The 20,805-nt window shown below is 38.1% G+C and overlaps 1 protein-coding gene across 1 annotated transcript in view; it reads left to right on the top strand.

Annotated features, from left to right (window-relative positions):
* Nucleotides 1–20,805, top strand: part of CPED1 (cadherin like and PC-esterase domain containing 1) — a 170,010-nt gene that overhangs the window by 137,935 nt on the left and 11,270 nt on the right. The window contains exons 24-26 of the mRNA XM_075025008.1: nt 4,530–4,647; nt 11,371–11,507; nt 20,529–20,749. Coding sequence (XP_074881109.1) covers nt 4,530–4,647; nt 11,371–11,507; nt 20,529–20,749 — 476 coding nt within the window. The remainder of the gene's footprint in view (nt 1–4,529; nt 4,648–11,370; nt 11,508–20,528; nt 20,750–20,805) is intronic.

Below are 20,805 nucleotides of genomic sequence, written 5' to 3'. Positions count from 1 at the left end.
AATGGACAGAGTTGGGTTATTCCAGAAAAATTCTGAAAATCCTACCTTCCTATGTTAAATGCCTTTTTAAGCTGACAGGTAGCAGCAGCTGTAGATGCTAAAAGTAACTTTATTTTTGTAATGTGGTGCCCTGTCACTGCTGGAGCACTGACCATTCAGACGAACACAGATGAACAATTTATCCCTACTCGATATGACTTTTCCCAGGAAAATCATGGCCTTCTTACCTTCTCTCTTTTTAACTGCCTCCAGTTTGGTGGAAGCTTATTGGGTTAATCTGTAGGCAATTACTGCAATTTCAGAGTAATCATTCTTAGGGTGGAGGTGGGAAAAAGGTACAATAGCAATTAAAAATCCATTAATAGTTAAGTTAGATTTCTTAATCTAAAGCATAACTGCAACTACAATGGTATTTTCTATATGACATTCATTCTGTGATATTAGCTGCATCAGTGTGGATCATCTTTATGCTGCTTTGGTTATGTCTCTCTCTCTCTCTCACACATCTGTATGATTTTAAAACTGGTATTTTTTTTTTAATATTTATGTACACCTGAGTGAAACTATGTTTGTATATGTATATGCATATGCATAAGTATATAATTGAGAGGAAATATAGTGCAGTTATTGAAAGCTGAGCTAAACAAACAAAATTCTTATTAAATCAGACACCTAGACTATAAATAAGTGAAATAACATATGCATTAATAGCTCCAAATTAATAATTAGAGAAAAGTGTAAAGTAGCAGAGTCAAAAATCTGTGTGATCTCTTAAAGGCTAAAACTATGAAGAATCAAGTTCACTGTAGTGTAGTCTGAACAGAAACAATTCTCATTTCACACAGCAGATGGACTCCAGAAATCTTCACTCTCTAAGTATCAACTGATGTTGACTGAAAGCTATCTAGATGTACAGAGGAAAGCTTTATTCCTTTTTTATTTGCTAGTGTCCAGAAAATCTTCCGTAAAGATAAAAGATAGTTTATTAGTAAAACGCCAAACCAGTCTTATAAAGAGTTGATTCTAACTGTGCACTGAAGTATGTAACGCAGGGGAATTTTTCTTTTGATTCTAGTCCAGACATTTCAAGGGCCTTTTTATGTCTGCCTTCTAAAAATGAAGGTTTGCAGGGAGAGCAGACCAGAGCAAGAGCTATCTTTTAAGTTTACATGTCTGGCTCTCATCTTTGCCATGAGTGATCTTCTGTAAACATACTTAAGATCACAAGATGTTTCATCTTTGGGCAAGGCAATAAGGATGTCATGTCACTGCAGTACCTGAAGAAAACATTAAGAAATCTGCATGCAGTTAGAAAAGCCCTTAATGTGCCGTACATTGGTGGGGCTGTGGTAAATCTCAAGCTGTCACAGATTCATTTTGCACATCATATTAAATATGTCAATAATGATAAAGGATTGGTGTCCCACAAAAGTAAAGATGAAACAAATAAGGCTTGTTCAGTGATTCACAATCTCTCATAACTGTATAGTTTTAGATGTGAATTACATATTAAACACAAGCGGTGTCCTTTAAAATTCATGGTTTGCATACTTTGAAAACACAATGAAGTCAAAGGGAATCAGTGATGTAGTTTGACCTGCGTATTGATGGTGATTAGTAATAAATCAGCCACATGAAACTGTTGTTAATGATATTGTCCAAGGAATGCAATTAAAATAAATTTTTGTTTATTTAAACACATACCCTGTGCAGAGGTATGAACAAGAAAATCCCTGTTAAGTTATTTTACAGCACTATGTTGAGAGCAATGGCAGCACATTCAGGAATTTCAGGCTTTCTTGTGAAGTCCTGTGCAAATTGTTTTACTGCAAGGTAGAAGCTTTCTGATGTTAATGTTAGTTGAAGTAGTACTGTCAAATAGCTGTACAGTGTGTCCAGACCCAGAGGCTCCAAGACAACATCACAGTTTAACACTAGAAGATAGCGTACCATTCATTTTGTCGTAACAGCTTTCGCTAGTTATAGAGCATTAAGAAGAGAACAGGACAACTGTACAAAAGAACCCACACATTTCTACCATTTCTCTGACTTTTTGTGGACAAAAATGACCTTAAACCTTTGAAGTAATTTTTTTTTCCACCATGGAATTTAATGAGGTCAGAATAATTGAGATCAGAATAATGGTGAGACAACTATTTCACTTTGGGTTTTGATTGCATAATCAAAAGCCACCTGTATTTACTAAATTCCAGCATGGATTCTTATGTCCATCTGTATCAGTGGCACATATCCTACTAACTACCAAGTTTCACCTTGACAATATTAGGACATAATTGTCATTTGCTCATTGGTCCAATTTAGGCATAGCATCCTAGATGTAGCATAATTTCATGGATACAGTGAAAGTATTTGCATGACAGCTGCTGAACCAATTTTAATATCATTTTAGAAAATAAAAATAGAAATCCACATACTTCAGTGAAGAAAAGACCAATGAAATATTTTTTACTTTTTGGAGAAATTACATTTTACTATTCTTTTTGGTTTCAAGAATACTCCTTCTGGAAATGAAGACGCTCCAGTAAAAAGGTGTTTCTATTTGTGTAGTTTGTTTGTAACTAATTAGTAGTACTAAGCATATGCAATTCTTTAAAAAGGCAAATTCTGAATTATTGAACATTACCATGACTATTATTCCATTTAGCCAGAAAGGGCCACAACTGCATTTTTCATACAGTATTTAAAAATAAAAGCACATTAAATAATGATTGCCATGGTTAAATTTTTATAATATTTTCTCCTTTGTCACAAAATGATCTTTTTCACTATTTTAAGTCCCAGTTTTATAGCTTTTTGGTTTTAGTGAAAAGAACCCTCATTGTGTTCTGGCAAGCTTATGAGAATGCAGAAGTGTGGGTGAGACAACGAAATATGAGATAGTAGACACTACTTCTAAGGCTAACACTGACCCCAGAATGCTCCTATCTTCTGATGGAACAACTGGCAATAGCACCAGTTTGGGCAATGCAGTGTGGAGGATGAGTATTTTTACAAAGTAATTTGAAGAGAAATTCATCTGAACTAATGTAGATATATGCCTCTGAATTGTTCTAAACTCTTGTTACAGCTGAGGGAGAAAGGCATTTTTAGGATGTGATTCATTTTTTCCTGAAGTGCACATCTAAAACAGATTAAAGATGTGTCCTAGCAATGCAATTTCTCTGCAGAAATGATAAAGGAAAACTAGAATGAGCAACTCATGCAGCCATAGATGCTGTAGATGCCTAAAATTACCGAAAGAATTGCCAGATGTCACAAATGCTGCAATGTCATTTATATCATGTCAGTGGATGCTTGAACATTATAACTATAAGGCACAAAGTTGAAATAACCCATTACTTAAAATATAAGAACCCACATGTGCTAAAACTTATGGGAAGGAATCACTATTTATCTGGTTATTGCGTGTGAAATTTTGGGGAGCTGACGGCACCTCTGGCCTTCCATAAAGAATAACCATCAGGTTTTCTAAAAGCCAATAACACTTTTCACTTGCAAATTTTAAGAAAGTTATTTCAAATTGATTGATTGGTGTTCCAGGTTGTTACTGCTAATTTTGTAGGCATCTGGCATTAATTAATTCTCCTGTATGTTTCTGTTAATGCCTATAAAATTTATCAGAAATTACCAAAATGTGAGCAACTCAGCTCCTTATGAAGTGTGTTTACAGTGTATGCCATTGCATTCGCGGTCTCTAGTTCTTTACTACATTCTGTTGATTTAATAATAGTCCACATTTCTGTATCCAAGCATAAATATAGATAAAATATTTCTGTGTTAATTGTGGGTCTTAGTGAACTCTTTCTTTAACTAGAACGTGAAAAAAGGCCAGATTTTTTTCTATGAAGAAAATTAATTAAAAGGTGAATGTTTTTAAACATATATATGTCCATTGTTTATGTTACCCTTATGGTAGTGTCTGAGGTTTACTATGGATTACACCTCACATGAAGACCCACAAGGAGATCATATTCATAGTTCTATTAAATCCTTTCCTTCAGTACCCCTAATAAGTTTTTGTAACCATTCTACTAGCTCAAACATTTTCCCCTTGAAATTTTTCTTTTTTCTTTCTTTTCCTTTATGTACCTCTATCTCCTGAAGCCAATTTGGGGCATGTCATCAAAGAAATGTATTCCATATGACTGCAGATATGCATACAAAATTGCTAAGGGCAAATAGGTAGAGATTGTACAATAAGTAGAGACAATGTGATGTTACATGGGTGTTATATATATTTGCCCTGATAAATTTTCTTATATCTTTAGCAAATGTAGTATCTTGTACATTTACTGGGGATTGGGATAATTTATTACAAAACCATTGTCTGAATGGAAAAAGGATTCTAAATTTCATGTTAAAAATATATATTGAAGAGCAAAGGGTGAATGAATTGCAGAACCAACCCCAAATAACTTTTTTCCTCTTTAAATGTCCTTGAAGAGGATTTCAAAGTCATATGGATTGGTGCAGTGCTGTCATTTTTCACAGATTTCGTTTTCTTTCAGGACTGTGGTTCTCGAATTCGTCCAGAGGAGTCCTGTGGCTTGCAGCCTCTGTCTCCTGAATACCTCTCAGCAATTTCACAGACGGTGTTTAAAACCTGTGAAGCTGGAGACACAAAAGGTTTGTACTTAATCCTCTTTCTTCTGAGAATTAACTCATGCACCTCATCAAAGTAAAACTAGAAATGTTTCCTCTTTTCTATGGACATGCACTAACCTACGCACACTAAATTTAACTAATCACTTTTAATATTAATAGATTTTTAAAATCAGGTTAGTTAGTTTATGTAACAATTTTTTGTTTAATAAGTTTCTAATCAGTGATCCACCACTGCTTCTGTTATTGTCATGTAGGCTTTAAAATGCATTGAAATATTTCCATCAAAACCATTTAAAATAGAAGTGCTTTATTCTAAATGGAAGGGATTATCTACTCAAAATGAAAATTAGCTTTAGAAAAAGAACACAACATTTTCATCCATTTGAATTTTATATTTCCACTTCCATATTGAAAAAACAAACAGTAAAGTGTATGTTTTTACATATCTTGATACCTTAAAAAACAAGATGGACAAATCAAACATTATACAATAACTAATACTATCAAGACATCTCTCTGGTTTACTGAGAACGCAGATTACAACAGATTGTTGGACAGGTATTCATGTTTAGGTCACAGCTGCATGGAGGTTTATGCAAGTGTACTTTAACAAATCTGAGTAATCCCCAGGACTGCTCAGGTATGCAGTCTTAATCATAGCCTAAATTGTTGCTGGATTAGACAATAAGTAATTTTGTTCAATTCTTCATTAGACAAATGAAAAAAACCCCACGCTCCTGTATGGTCTACTAACAGAACTGTATTTTTTATCTTGCCATAGATAGGAGCAGCTTCTCACAGCACAATTTGCACAAACTCATGGAATAATCAATACAAAGTAAAAGGAATGTGGGAACTGCCTGAATGCATCACTTCATGTGAAACAGAGGCATATGTTAATTTTGTGTTATATGAAGGGAACACACAAAGGAGACACTGTTGTACCTAGCAGTGTATTTTAATCACACAGCAAGTTGTGAATCATAAAGAAGCACAACCTATCCTATGTTACTATATCAGGACATAAAGTTCCTGACTAAAAAGCCCAAACCAAATCCGCAGAAGAGTCCTTCTGGGGCAGACAGTCTGTTTCTCCTGATACATAACATGCTTCCTCTGAATACTGCATCTAGCTAAGTGAAGCTGAATATAAAATATCTTTTACAGCCTTATTGTGAATAATATACACAATCAAAATGGAAACAAACTTCAGGAGATGTAGTCTCAAAGGACGAATGTATTAAACAGGGAAGAAAAAATTCTGCTTATAAAGTGAAGATTGCCAAGAGGTGTCTAATGACCCTAGAACTGGGGTTTGCAGTATCTGGCAACAAGTGGCTGTATAGTTTTAATGTATGTCACAACTTCCAACTGGAACTGGAAAGCGTGGCTTTTTGTGGAAAATCATTCCAAATTTGTAACAACCGAATGATATCCCAATCCTGGCGGTGAACATTTTCCTAACACGTATGGGAGCAATTGCAAATTCCCAGCTAAAGCAGCAACATTTCTACTTAAGTAAGTTAAATTTTCAGAGAAGCCAAGCAGCATCATTTCCTCTCAGAAGAAAACTCAAAACTTCTGCAGAAGTAAGGCAGCGTCATGCACTGTTCTTACGCCAGGGAGCATCTTAGTGGTACAGGGATACTGACGTACTATCACAGCAAAATGGATCTGTGCTGGCAGATGCTGGTGTTTGTGCATATGTAGGCAGAGGCTGAGGCAGAGCGGCAGAGAGAGAGATGAAACCTTAGTTCCTCTGACATTAATGGTAGAACTTAGAAGTCTGCTTTGCAGTTCAGTACAACCAAGATTTCACGCCTCACTTCTAGTCCTTTGATGCAGTGCAGAGACAGTAGTTCAGGGTCTAACCAAAAGGCAGAACTGGCCTCCTCCTGTCCCAGTCACCATGGCACTACTCTTTGGAGAAAGCTCAGCATTTTACCAAATATGCACTTAATTTACACGATTTCTTTCTCTCTCTCTTTTTTTAAAAATCAATAAATGCAAATTGGAATATTCAACCAGGGAAGTTTCTCTCTTTCCATCTTTTTTAGATCGTGGAATGAAATTACAGTTTTCATAGCAACAAAAATCCTTTTCCCTTCAGAAAATCCCCTTTGATTCAATGGTGTTTGAACGAGGCTATCACAGGAAAATTAGGTCTTTCTTCAGTATGGCTGTGTTATCAATAATACAGAAGTCAGCAAGCATTAACCATGTGTTTGGCTCTTCAGAGAGAGAGAGAATTTGATAGAGACCATGAGGACCCCAAGTTGTGCTAAATTCCTGCAGGTGAATCGGCTACTGCAGTCTGTGGAAATTTGGTTTGCAGACAGTTACAAAATCTGGTGGGTAAGAGATCACAGCTTAACTTCTAATGTTCTGCCTCATGGCTGTGACATGCACGTTTTAGTTGTATCCCACTTTCCACACTTTCTACAACTGTATCCAGTTTAACATAATTCTGTACAAGCTCTCTCTTTGCATTCGACAGCTATCTGGATTTGGGTCCAGCAGAGACATAAACTGATGTTCAACCAAATGAGTGTCTCCTTTGGTTACAAACAGTAAATTTCAGTTTGGATATAAGTCTGTAGGTCTAAGGCTATTTATTCTGTAGCATCAAAATTGTGTCCTTTTAAAAATAATTTTAGTTTTACTTTTCATAAATGCAGCTAAAAGAAAAAGAAAAAATATTTCTATAGCCTATTCAAGGAGAAGAAGTTTTTTAAAAGTGTTAGGGTGCCAAATAGATACCAAATGTAAAAGTAAACTAGTCATAAATCAACAAACTATCTTTAGCAGCAGTTTAGGTTAAATATTTAAATTTTGAGCTGTCAGTTTAGAATATTCTTTTCTTTTTATATGGATAATTGTTCAGCACTAGAGAAAAACTTTGATTTTGATCTTGAAAGCAAAATATGTGGTTTTGTGGCTATGACAATGGGAAGGGTTGAATAAAAATAAAAGAGGCTGAAAGAAGAAACAAAACTATCAAATTAAGTGTACAGCCTTTATTGGTTAAAACTTTTAACCTTAGGCTAATATGTTTTAAATACAAAGTAAACAGTCCTAACAAATTATTTTAAAAGTATATTTCTTTTCATGCCATTTTAGGAGAGCAGTCTTTGGGAGTACTGGCAATGTTTAATCTCATATCTTAAGCAGAAGATTTATGTATGCGACTGATAAATTGCTCTAATGAGCCAAAAATCCAGTTTACTTTCATTCTTCCTGTGGAAACCTCCTACTTACAGGCTTTCATAAAACTTTGTTCTTACCAATTTTTAATTTCTGAATAAACTAACAGCAGCTCTCTCTTTCCTGCTCTTTCATTGAATTGTAGGTAAACTTTCCCTTGCCTGGTAGAGCCAATGATAACTCTTTTAGCTGAAGCACCACAAAATGCAGGCTGATGGAAATGGTGTTGAAAGCTGCATTGTGTGCTGCTACCTTATATAAATGGGGAAAAAGCAACTTATAATTGCAATAGAAAATAAGCTTAATTTCCAAACTAATATTGATTGTTTGCAATTTTTCACTGTTAATTGTTGTATTCTTTTACATATGAGATTCATTTTATCTTTTAACACAGTCTTATTTTTGAAGGTTAGGAATGCATTGACTAACTGTTGTGAAGTTACAATAGGAAAAGTTCATAATAATTGGATTAAAAATGTGTAAATTTACATGCCTCATTTAAAAAATCTATGTAAATATAAAAACTACAACTATTCTGTTAGCATTAAATGTCAGTGCATCCTATAAACATGAGTTTATCTTCGTATATCCTTAATCTCTAATTTTTTTACACTTGCCACTAACCTTTAGCATATGGCAAAAATGGATCTATTTTTTTCTTAATATACCTAGAGAGCTATTGAATATAAATCAAACAAACTATTTGAAGGAAGCTTTTCAAAAGGTACTTATCACTTTCTGTTGCCAAAGTTTAAACTTTTATTGTTCAGATGTCTCAGCTTCTCAATATTCATTTTATATAGTTCTACTTTTCTCGTTTATTACCTAAAACCAGATCAGCTCATAAATGTGTGGGATGTTAAGAAGAAAATTCCATAAAATGAGGGATCTCAGATGTTGTAGACATTGCCAGAACTTTTATGTATTTGGTTTGAAAGAAAAATTACAACGTCAGGAAAAAACCTGCCCAGTTTTCATATAATTTTTAAATGTGAACCACTGCCCAAACCAACTTTCAGATCATTTATGAAGAACGCTACAGTAGTGGTAGTCTCAGAGTCCAGACCTCAAACCAACCAACCATTCTGTCCCTGCTCTGTTACTGAAAAGGCACAAAGCAATAAAAGGTATTTGCATGGCACCCATTGCTGCGTTATCTGAGACCTTGCACTTTTCTGTCTCTTCGTACAACTGCTACGAAGCTGGGAATGGTCCTTTACCCATGGATTGCAAAGCAGGTGCAGAGGGAGCTGAGGGCAAGATCCACAAGTGACAACAGAAATCTGGGGGGGTCAAAGCAAGCCTGGCCCCAGTGGTGGCCAGGAGGCCACAACCTCGAGCAAGGGACCTCAAAGGCAAGGGAGGGCCAGTGTGAGGAAGGGATTCACAATGGCCAGCATTGGAGGCTGCAAGAAAGAGGAATTGTCTAAATTCAGCCTTCAGTTTCCCAGCTGAGCAGGATATTCAACTGGAAAAGCACTCCCTGCTCCAGAACCTGGTTATCCACTGTGTACCTTTAGATAAAGATTCACTTTAACCCCTAGATAAAAAGTCTACATAGGATCCTGCCCAGGGACCAAAGTTCAGGTCTCTCTTCTCCCGCCCCAAATTACCAGGCTACAATCACGCTGTTTTCCTGTCCTAATGAATTTTGAATTTTAAAGTGGTCCTCAGCTGATAAAAAGAGCGGGGAGCGTTGTCCTTAAGGACAAACAGTTGGGTGATTAGGACACAGACAATGCAAGTTTGAAATTCCTCTGAGCCAGGGTCACTGGGCAGCTCCGTCTCCCTGCTTGCACCCTACCACCATGGTCCTGAGCATCCCTCCTTCCCCGCCTTCCTCCACGCTGAACCGGGCTGCTTGCCCAGCGGCAGCCTTCAGGAGGCACCTGTGCCCATGGGAACCGGGGGAGCTGGGTTATGCTTACTGACCCACAGCGTGGCAAAGTCAGGGTCCAAGCTTTTATTTAGGTTCCGTCTGCCATTATTTGCTGCACATCATCTGCAAGGGGAGCTGAGGGTGGGATGAGCGTGTTCTGCGCAGGGCAGAAGCAGCGGCAGCTCTGCAGGCTACGCAGCAGATGGAGCTGCGGTGGGATATATTCTGCCCTTAGACGTACTAGCACGGGCTCTCGTACAAACAATTCTTGGTGCTTTTATTTAGGACTTCTTTATCTGCTAAAACAACTCACCCTGCTACTTGCCAAAACATACTCGCTTGGGACTTGCTCAGTGCGAGCGCAGGCTGCCTCCCTGGAAATTCCCTTGCTCCTGAGGTAGCAGCTGACTCTCCCAAGGCTGCTGGGATCTGCAGGATTGCTTCGGTCAGCCTCCCACTCGGTCCCCAGCCTGATAAAAGTCGATAGGCAGCAGCCTTGGTTTTTTGCTCTGGCTTCTTGTGCAGCAGCAATCTATCACACAGAGCGAAGCACACCCAGCTGGCTGCGGAGCTGCTGTCTGGTAGCAGTGACAGTCACGAACTCTAAGGCCAGGTCTACTCTGCAAACATTTGCTTTTGGAGCTGTTTGCTGGGCTGTGGTGAGAAACCCCGCTGTGCTAGCAAGGCCTGATAGCATTGACACAAGGACCTGGGGGCCTCTGTGGTGTTCCTCGTGTAATGCCTTTAATCAGAGCAAACGCAGGTTTTGCTAGCAGAGCTAAACAGACATTGGGAAATATTGTCAGGATGGTACACCTTTGTGGGCTAGAAAAAATGTTTCTTGCATTGATCTGAATATAAAGGCAACTGAAAAGTTTTCTGTCTTCCTTCAGAAGTTAAATCCCTCAGACTTCCTGTAGGATTTTGGAAATGAACAGCTTTAGAAAACCAAACTAACAAAACCATTCAACCTTAGGTAAGAAATGCCTAAAACCCACTGACTTTTGGTAATCCCACTTTATGCTCCTGATCTGCAAAATCATTTTTGAAAATAGGGATCAGGCTCTAATAAATCACATAGGTTATTCATCTCACCTTACTTTCACCTTCGAAATGTATATGTGTAACCTGGGACAGTCCTCTGAATTCTCACAAGTTAAAGAAATAAGTATTTTTGAGGGGAAGTCAGCCTCTCTTGCTTCATTTTTCTATCAAGGGGCTCTCAAAGTCTAGCTTCAACCAGCGACCCAACTTTTAGATGTTTAGTTGTAGATAAGAATGAATCTTGTCTTTAGACCCTTCTGAATGTAAATATTTTCTTTTTGCATTCACCCTCCTCGCCCCCTTTCCCTTCCTCATATCCCTTCTGTGGACAAAGGACAAGCTGCTATGAGAAAGGCAACAGGAACTGGGAAACAAACCCACAAACAACTGTCAAATTTGAGTGTTTGCAGCTCTTTCAGGGAAAGGAAAAACTCCCACCATAGCTAAATGAAAAGGGCGTAACACAGAGGAAGAAATAGTCTCTTCAAAGGGTTGGGGGGCATTTAACATAGGGAAAACTCCCATGACAAAATACTCAAAAAATATCTCACTTGCTGTATAATAAAGCTACTCACAAAAATACAGGGAGGTACTGACATCCTGTTGCTGTTTTCCAGGGCAGTGGATTGTCCCTTGCCTCAGCTGCTCTGACAACAGGACCTGCGACTGGAGAGAAATAACGTGGCAGCCCCACGGCTGCCGGTACTCGGTGCTAGCCAAGCCCGAGCTCCAGCGCTGTGTGGAGGGCAGAAGGGTACGTAACAGATTTTACATTTAAATTCATTTTTTTTTACCTGGAGGTTTAGTGTCCTGAAGCTTTAAAAACAATTTTATGATTGATGTGTAAGAAAAATCCCTTTTTATTATAACTGGAAAAAGATTCGGATGGAAAATCCACAGGGACGAAAACCAACCGTTATCCATAATTTAGCCTCATATGCAGACACAGTTGTCTGCTGCCATTTCACATAGGAGCTTAGGTCTCACCAGCGGAGTTTCAAGACCTACGGTGTATGTGGTTACCAGGTAGACCTGCAGTGAGTATATAAGGACCGTAAATGGAGGATGGATTTGCACTGTTGTCACAGTTTGTCTCACACTTGACATGCAAGTTGGGTTTCTTCTGCTGCATACCTAATGCATGGCATTGCTTGTGCACACTAATCTTACCAAGTCTTCTTGCACATTCTTTTCTTGTAGTGAAGCTTCTAAGGTGATTGCTTGGAAATACAAGGTCTCCTTAATAAGCATGCTATGACTGTAAAACTGTTGAGAGAGAGCTCTGATCTGAGGCTCAGGTACCTTACTGAGGATACAAGTATCCAGAAAGTAAGTAATTAATTGTTATCAAGATTTTTATAGTGTATTGTTCAGGTAAGAAAGTAGTAAGTAAAAGTGGCATTTTGATAAAATCCAAGAGCATTTCTGTATAGACAAATACAAAAATAATAGTCTTTCAATTAACATTTCCTCCTTCTTTTCTGGGAATTTCTTGTCCTGCATAAAGTCCTTCATTGCCATTTGGCTTTATTCCTGCCTGTGGTTTTCTCCATTACTGTAGGGCTGTGGGTTTCTCCTAACATATTTTTCTAAAAAAACATAGGTTTATATGACAGAGGAGAAGCCTGATTTGCTCCTCATGTACAAAACAAGCACTTCTGGATTGACCACAGCAAAAAATATAGAAGAATTTGATAGCTTTGCTTTGGTCTTTAATTTCCATAGACATCGGGCTGTTTCAATAAGCAAACACCCTTTGGTCAGACAATTGAAGGATAGCAGAAGAACAATATGCCGCTAAGGAAGTGGATTGCCAGGGTATTGCTGGGAGGATTATGCTGAGGTTCCTGCCTCCTGAATCCGACCACTCCCATTCACCAGTGTCAAAAACAGGACAGCGTTTGTTAAGGGTCCGTTAAAATCAAGTATATGAAATGTTTGTGAGCTTGATTTCTTAATTCAAATTCCACTATATTCTGACTCTGTGAGATCACTGATCTATTCTAGTGTCAGATGAGAGCCAGATCCTATGTGATCTACACTAACGCCATGCAAGAAAAATCTCTGTAAAACTAATTGCAGTTGTTTCCCATTCTGCACCTTCTGCAAAAGTCTTCCGTCATTGTCTGATAACCTTCACTGCTCTGTAGAAATCTGCTGAGTCATTCCTGTTACCTTTGCACAGATGTCTATGTAACTGGTTTATTCTTTTAACGTCATCACTCTAGTGCATGTTCCCCTTTTGGTATATTTCTCCTATATCTTTCCCTCTGATGTTATTTTTGTCATCACTTTGCAGTGGTGTTGTGTGGCATTTTGCAATAGCATTTTTGTTTCCTTCACCAAAAGAATAAATGTAGAGCCTGGACCAACTCCCTCATGTCAGTAGAACTTAAGGACTAAGAAAGACTTTCTTCATACCTAAGTCAGATGACTAAAACTTGTCCTCTGCTTGGGTGATAAGGTCCTGATTCTGCCTGTGATTAAGACAAACTTTAGAATTACTTTACATAGTCTAAGCAATGTAGTAGAAGAAGTATTTTTTTTTCAGGTGCTCAGTGAAAGAGGCTTTTGCCTGTCAGTTGCATTGTATGCTATTATATATGTTCAAGCAACCTGGTTCTTTTATAAGGGGGCTATTGAGTAGCCAGCAAGATACAATTCTTGTTAACAAATACATTTTTAGTACACAAGAGATTTCAGTAACCATCTATAAATATTTATATTTCCTAATGTGTGCTATTAGTTTCAAACCATTATATACCTTGTCTTTGAGCACTACAGAGATCACTGACTTCTCAAACTAATGACATCATAGTTTCCATAATAAAATAAGTGGAAGGTTTCAACACTAGAAATGTAAGCAGACTGCAAAAAAAGCATGAGTGCAAAACGTAAGGGCAAAAATCATCAACCCAAGTGAGGACGCTGAGATGATCTAGAATGCTGTTTGATTTATATTGTCATTTGTTGAAGTTAGCTAAGAACAACAGAACTCACTCATGTGTCCACTTCTCAAAATGGGCTCAACTAACCTATGTGCCTCTGTATTCTGGGTTTTTTTAGTATGCCACCACACTTTGAATATTCAGCTTGTGTAACTTTGGTCTCTGGAGTTTAAAATCCTTTACAAAGGAGTCATGTATCATGATCTACGTCTGGATTCTTGCTCAAAGTTTATTCTGAACTAAGGCAGTAAGACCTCCATACACCCCACATAATTACCAATCCTTCCTCAGGAAAGCAGAGACATGTATATCTGTAGCATCTTTGGGTCAAATGACATCATACCTTCCATCACAACACTAACAGTCCTCTGGGACTGAATTTCACTTCTGAATACCTTCATAAAAAATTCCGAGTCATGCAAGATTTCACCAGGAATTACAGGTAAAGCAAGACATCTGTGATCCACTAGGCTGAAGTCTCTGATTTTTGTCCTGGAAAAAATATAATTCAGTTTCACTATTCTGATCCACTGGCTTTACTTCTTACAATTAAAAACATCATGACAAGACATTATAAACAACATAAGTGTCTGTGATTATGTCTTTTCTTCTAAAAAGGAGGTGTTAATCTTTATGCCGCTGTCAAATTCCAACTATGATTACTGCAGGCTGTTTTCTTATGCTCCCCTATTAGTTTTGTATGAAAAAAAGAAAAATCCTACTTGTCTTTCTACTTTTAATGAATGTGAAGGGAAGCATGCAATGACTTAACCATTGCTGTGCTGTGTCCATGATCTGGGTGCGCTTCAGCAACTGATGAAATAATATGTAAAGGGAATGCTCTTTTTGGCTGAAATGCAGCACATGTACCTTTAAGTGCAATCATTCTGTTTTTCTCATGTTTCATAGAACAACAGTAAAATGCAGCATTCAGATGTGTCTCTTGCTTATTTATTTCTTTTATGAAATTTTCAGTGTTTCTGAAATATGTTTATGGTCACCCAAACAGAGCCTTTCTTTCCTATCTGCATCATAAATAAGCCTTAAAAAAATGCTTTCTAATTTGTTTTCTAACTCCAGGCTGCTTTCATGTCTTATGTTAAAATTGATTTGCTTTTCAGAGCTTATCTCTAAAATTGTCATCTCCTTTCTCTATGACAGAAATCCATTTTCCCTGGCTATGACTTCCAGTTGATTTCACATCATCATTAACTGCTGTTTTAGTTTGTGTGCATATTAGTTGTGTGCAAAATTAGTTTGGTTTTGTCTGTGTTTGAGCTAAGTTGTCTCTGTTTCATAAAAACATAAGACCACCTGTAGCGAAACAATAACACTCAGATTGTTTGAGACATGAGAAAGGATATACATCCACAAAAACAGTTTATGAGGCCTTATTTTGCTTTACGATGTGTTAGCAAGACTAGTCAGACATATGTTTGCATTTCAGACACAGTAAACAGGAAAATTTTGAAGTGTTGAGGCTAAGGTGATTCTGGCTGAGTAGATTTTCATTCAGTCCACTTTTAATATCTGCAGTCTTTTTTCTCCTCCATTTTAAACTCTTACTAAGGCTAACGAGATGCAGGCTGTGTTGTTCTTAGGGAAGTCCACATGTATGTCCTAACTGAATCAAAGAAATAAGCAATCATAATAAAAATATTATATCTGTATTATATTGGCTCAACAAAATCCTCTGTAACTGTGGTTAATGAGTTTTTGCTGTAAGATTTATACAATTCTATTAAGACATGATGCTTTGATTTTTGTGCAAGAACTTTAAAAAATGGGTGAAGGAAAAGGGGTTCTAACAGGTAATTATTTATCCAATTAGCAGCGTATAGAAAGCTGGCCTCAATAGCAGAAGGGATATGTATTTTGTTTATCATTCAGAAATACTACTCAGAGTTCAGTCTTATAATAAAGTACCATTGAGTCATGTGTAATTAAGAACAGGAAATATGAAAAGGCAATATTTGCTGAAGTACTTAAAATTCAGCTGTTAAAACAGGAATTTTAACTTAAAATTTCTTAATAATATTTTAGAGTTAAGTAGTGTTTTGGACTTACAGGTGTTTAAATTTCCTAAGTGTGGTTAATTTATAATGATAGGTCTGGTTAAGAAGTGAATTCCACTATGCTTACACAATCTTTTAAAGCCTTTAAGCTATAATGGAATTTTTCACACAAAACATTTGCAACAGAAGACACTGAAAACATCTGTCTGTGTGAAAGCGTTGGTTTTTGTCTGGTAAAATTATAACCTTATGTATGTCTGATCCTTTAGTCATCCTGTAGACAAATGCCCCATTGACCTGAACAGTACATGACTAAGCCTTGTGCCAGACTGTAAGGAAAATGAGATATGGCATATTCTACACACCTGAGCCATCATTTTGCTCATTATCGTCATAGAGCTAAATACAGAATCATCCCTAGAGCCCTTGGTTCAAATTATATGAAATACCACATGACACACACAACTACAGTAAGTTCATGCAACCCTATAGAAATAAATGTGGCCATATCTACCACACATTCAATTACACTAAGTGATTATTGGAATTCATTGAAGCTCTTGGGTTAGTTAAGGACATAAATTTGCTTGCTGGGGCTAAGCATTGCTTATTTTAGCCTTTGCATCTTCCAAGCCTTTGCTGAAAATGAAGCTGACTTGCAAAAGGTGGACTTTGAAAGGTGCTTTCTGATGGCCTGCATACCCCAACAAAATGTGCTTGGCCCGCTCACACAAGGGCAGTTTGAAAAGCAGGTAGGATGTCCTCTTCTTCAACTTCAATTTTTTTTTTAGGGAAAAGAAAAAGAAGAGTTTGTTTACTTTTCCAGGATTTACGTGTCTCATAGCATGGTTGATCCAATAGTTAGAAGCAGATTGTTGGATGCAGACATGGTCTTAATGAATGGATGCTTTGTGTGCAGATTTGCTGGTAATGTGCTGTGCATCCACCAGTCTGGGATACACTGGATTACAAGGGATGCATATCATTCTATCTGACATCTTCTCTGGACTTACGGGAGAGCATTCCTTTCAAAATCCCCAGACTGCTGATACCTTCCCATGAAGACTGCAAACAGACTTCAGAGCTCTCCATCAGGACTGGAGGGCAGGGACTATAGGTTTCACATAATGCAGTCCTGGCTTTAATGACATATCTTTCAACAATGCTGTGATTTCACTGTGAAAGACGTAGCTGGAGTTAAACAGATTTGCTTGATTCCAGAGATACAGTCCTGGTATGGCTCATACTTACCTGAACAGTCAAAGGCTTCTTGACTGAAAGCCAACATGGTTTGCTATAATTGACTGACATCTTTGAGGATGACCTACACTTTTGGTCTGGCTTTCCGTACAACCACAAGTCTACTTTGGCTCATTTCTCTCTTCCCCACTTACATCAAGTCTTGACTGTCCTCTTAGCAGACCTGTTTCTGAGTGTTCAGGTTAATTTCCCTAGTGAAACAACTTGTATTCCTCACCAATGTGATGTTGCCATCTGTCTCACTCCTGACTCATCCGGCTCAGCCACACCTTCTTCTAGGAACGAGTGTACATTCCTACATGGACACTCAGACACTCAATAGCATTAGCTGTCTGATCTGATCTCCTGAGCTTCTGCTTTACCTCCTCATAAGAAGCTCACTTAAGAGTGAAAATGGAGATATTCTGAGGCGCAGAACTCACTCCTTCCGAGATGGGCTGTGTGCAGTCTCATCAGTCTTGTGATAATTTTTTTAGAAGTATGTCTGGGCCCTAACAGTTATCTGTTTCGTACAGTTATACTGACTACTCTAAAGGAATCTGCTCTGACTCCTGTCACCCCCTTCATGTTCTCAAAACATCAGGACAACAACAGTACTATTCTAAGGCCCACCTGATATTTTCCTATGGTGCCCAGCATCATGCCATTTACAGACTAGAACTGCCACTTTTAAGAGGTGATCGTCCCTAACTTGTCTCTCTTGGTACTGGTTTTCTAAATGACTGCACATAGTGCCCTCCCATCCGCAGACCTGGCCAGCTAGGTACCCCAGCACAGCCTTGAAAACTCATTCATGGATCCACCGCTTGTGTGTCTGTGTGTGTGTGTAGGTGTAGAAACGGTAAAGCCCTACAATGCTAAAGTATTTAATCATGTAAATGGGGGTGGGGGGCTGGGGTGGGGTGGTGGTGGTGTATGATTTGCTCTAATTTTGACATAACAAAAAGATGGGAAGGAGACTGAGGAGTCAATCTCAGTCTTTGATGCTCTGCAATGTTTGAGACTTTGGGAATATTTAGAATGACACTTCACACTTAAATTGCTAGAGAATACACAATGTCGGCAAAGCAAGACATTCGTGTATCATGTTCATTGGCCTTCACCATGGTTCTTCTCTCCTTTTTTTCCATGAAGGGTGTTGTTCTGCTGTTTGAAATCAGTGGTAGATGAGATTAGACCAAATACAGTTAGAAGGAGAAAATAATTATCTGAATCTTAGTCACAGTAGAATGAAGAGTGAATTAAAAATGCCACATCTGCCAAATCAGTGTAATTAATAGCTGAATATGCTCCTTTGCAATTAGAAGTCCCTATGTGCAGTGATAACAAAATGGTATTGTATGTTATTAGAAGAGAAACAATCTAGCATGTACTACCAACTGCTCTATGTGTATAACCTGGTAGAGCCTGTTTGTTATTCTGCTAATGATATGTTGTATTTTTACAGAAATGTTCTCACCCGCATTGCAAGTTAATGATATCCTTGCCTGCTAATATCTGAGAACTGCTTTTTAAATAGATACACATCTAGATACTACAGTGATGGACTTATGAAATGGAGATTAAAGATACATGGATATAGACAGACTGGAGAGATTAACAGATTTTGCAAGTTAAAAGAATTGTTTAAAACCTCAAGTTAACCTACTTTAAAATTAGGACATATTGTAAGCATGGACTGTCTTCCTAATTGTGCATGTTTGAGTCTGTCAGAAGAGGGAAAGAAAGAATATCCAACCAGGCCTTCCAAGGACCGAAGGATCCTTGACTTCTGTGAGTCATGTTATGCTTGGTTTAAAGAGGTTTCTTCTGACATGATGTAAAAAGAGTTGGAAATCCCCTTGCATGTGAGAGAAGTGCTTGTGCAGTACAAGCATGAACAGCAGCTGTTTAAGAATTTACTCTATGAAGCAGCTTTGAGAGGTCCAGGACAGGAGGTAAAAGAGCCTCTATGTGCTCAGTGCTTGTTTTAATTTCTTTGCTACTATTCATAATCTATCAAGGGCTTCTCTGCAGTCCATGATGGGCAAGGCATGGGAAGTTCAAGTCATTGTCATGCCTATTCTTGGCTCTGCCACCAGATAGGTTATGTTCACCTGAAACTGCTTCTGTTCTGTGGGAACCATCATTGGTACACTGTTGTGTGGCTTATTTTTAATCACAGTAGGTTCACAGTGGGAACTGGAATCAGTTCCTAAAACTGTGTCATTCCTGAAGGGAACAGATAAATAGAGATGTGATAGATGAGAGGAGTCCAAGATGCTTTTGCCACATAAAATCTCTAAGAGAAGCTTTGGAAATGTATTCTTGAACATGTAATCTTGTGCAGTCTGAATTCTATTTGCATAACCAAATATTCAAGGTGGAAGTGGTAAAGCATCAAACCCCAAATCAAATTAAGAAAGCAAACAACAAAAACCCAACTTAGAGGGTGGGTACCAGAGGAGGTAGGAGAAACCCTGTGCAGAGAACTGGGCTGTTACTGTGTTATGGATCTATGGGGTTTCTGACTCCCAGTTTTACATTTATGCTCCTCTATGTGGATTTCTGGCTGAGGTGACTGTGGTAATAACCGACTATGCACACAGTTTCATTGGCAAATGACAGTGAACCTGAGTTCTCTTCCCCTTCGGACTCTTGTCATTGCTTACACGTCCTCTTCTGCAGGAGGAAATGCTAGTCCTATCCACTAAAAATAGGGCAATTACATTAAAAAAAACCCACGTTAAGTTTCGTGGTCTCCACATACAGAGATGCTTGATTTGTCAGGGGATTCTACAGAATAAGTAGGAGCAAGCCCAAATCTTACTTCTTTGTTCATTTGCAAGTTCAGAGTAGCCCAGCAAAGACTGCTGATATTTGAAGTACTTCTGTCATCCTGGCAGCACTTCTAACTCCCTTCAGGCCACAATGCTTCCTGGTGGTCACATCACACATGCCAGGACTCTATTCAGATTATCTTCCACCAAAATAACTCCCCTTTTTTTCCCCTCTGAAACTGCAGAAAGACCATCTCTCTACAAATAAGGCAGCAGCTGCATCCATTGATATGTGTGTGTGTGTGTGTGTGTGTGTGTGTGTGTGTGTGTTACTTTGGTGTAAATTCTAATGAATCACATTTATGGAAGACAGACATTAACCAAGATGTGCTGTGTAGGAGCAAGCCACATGAAAAACTGGAGGAACGAAAGCAGGAAACTGCAAGCAATCACAAGAGGCTCTGTACTAGCAATTGGAAGTAAATATAAACATAAGCAAAAGAAATTATCAACAAGGATGAAAATGCAGGGCTAACTGTGCAGCTATAGCCATCTGTAACCTGTACTTTTTGTCTTTGAAACATGTAGCTTTTTGTTAATCAGATCACACAGATTTTGCTGAAGCAGAACTTTAGTATTGAGATGTCAGGGCTGGAGAACTGGCAGCTCACAGAGATCTTTCTTGAACATTATAAGAAGTGTTTAAAAACCTGCAAAGTAGCTGTATTCTTTTCCTCACTTTTGGTTTTTGGAATGTACAACTTCTAAGTCATACCTTTTTTTCCATCCAAAGATTCTTTTTATAGGTGACTCAACTAACAGAGGGATGATGTACTATCTAATAGAAAGGGTGAATAAGACTCTTCAGGAATGGCAAAAGACTCATGATGTTAAATGTTATCATAATATCAATGAGGGGAAAACATTTATCAGTTACTCCTACTATCCCCAGTTTTGGATGAACGCAAACCAGAGACCGACTTTTGAAAAAGCACTGGAACAACTGCTGCAGAGGTACCGTACAAACTCTATTGCTGGCTTGTTTGTATTCTCATTCTATTCACAAATGT

Source organism: Buteo buteo, chromosome 4, assembly GCF_964188355.1.
Source record: "Buteo buteo chromosome 4, bButBut1.hap1.1, whole genome shotgun sequence".
Taxonomy (NCBI): Eukaryota; Metazoa; Chordata; class Aves; order Accipitriformes; family Accipitridae; genus Buteo; species Buteo buteo.
Note: the sequence above shows the minus strand (reverse complement) of the source record. Positions and strands in the feature narration are given on the sequence as shown.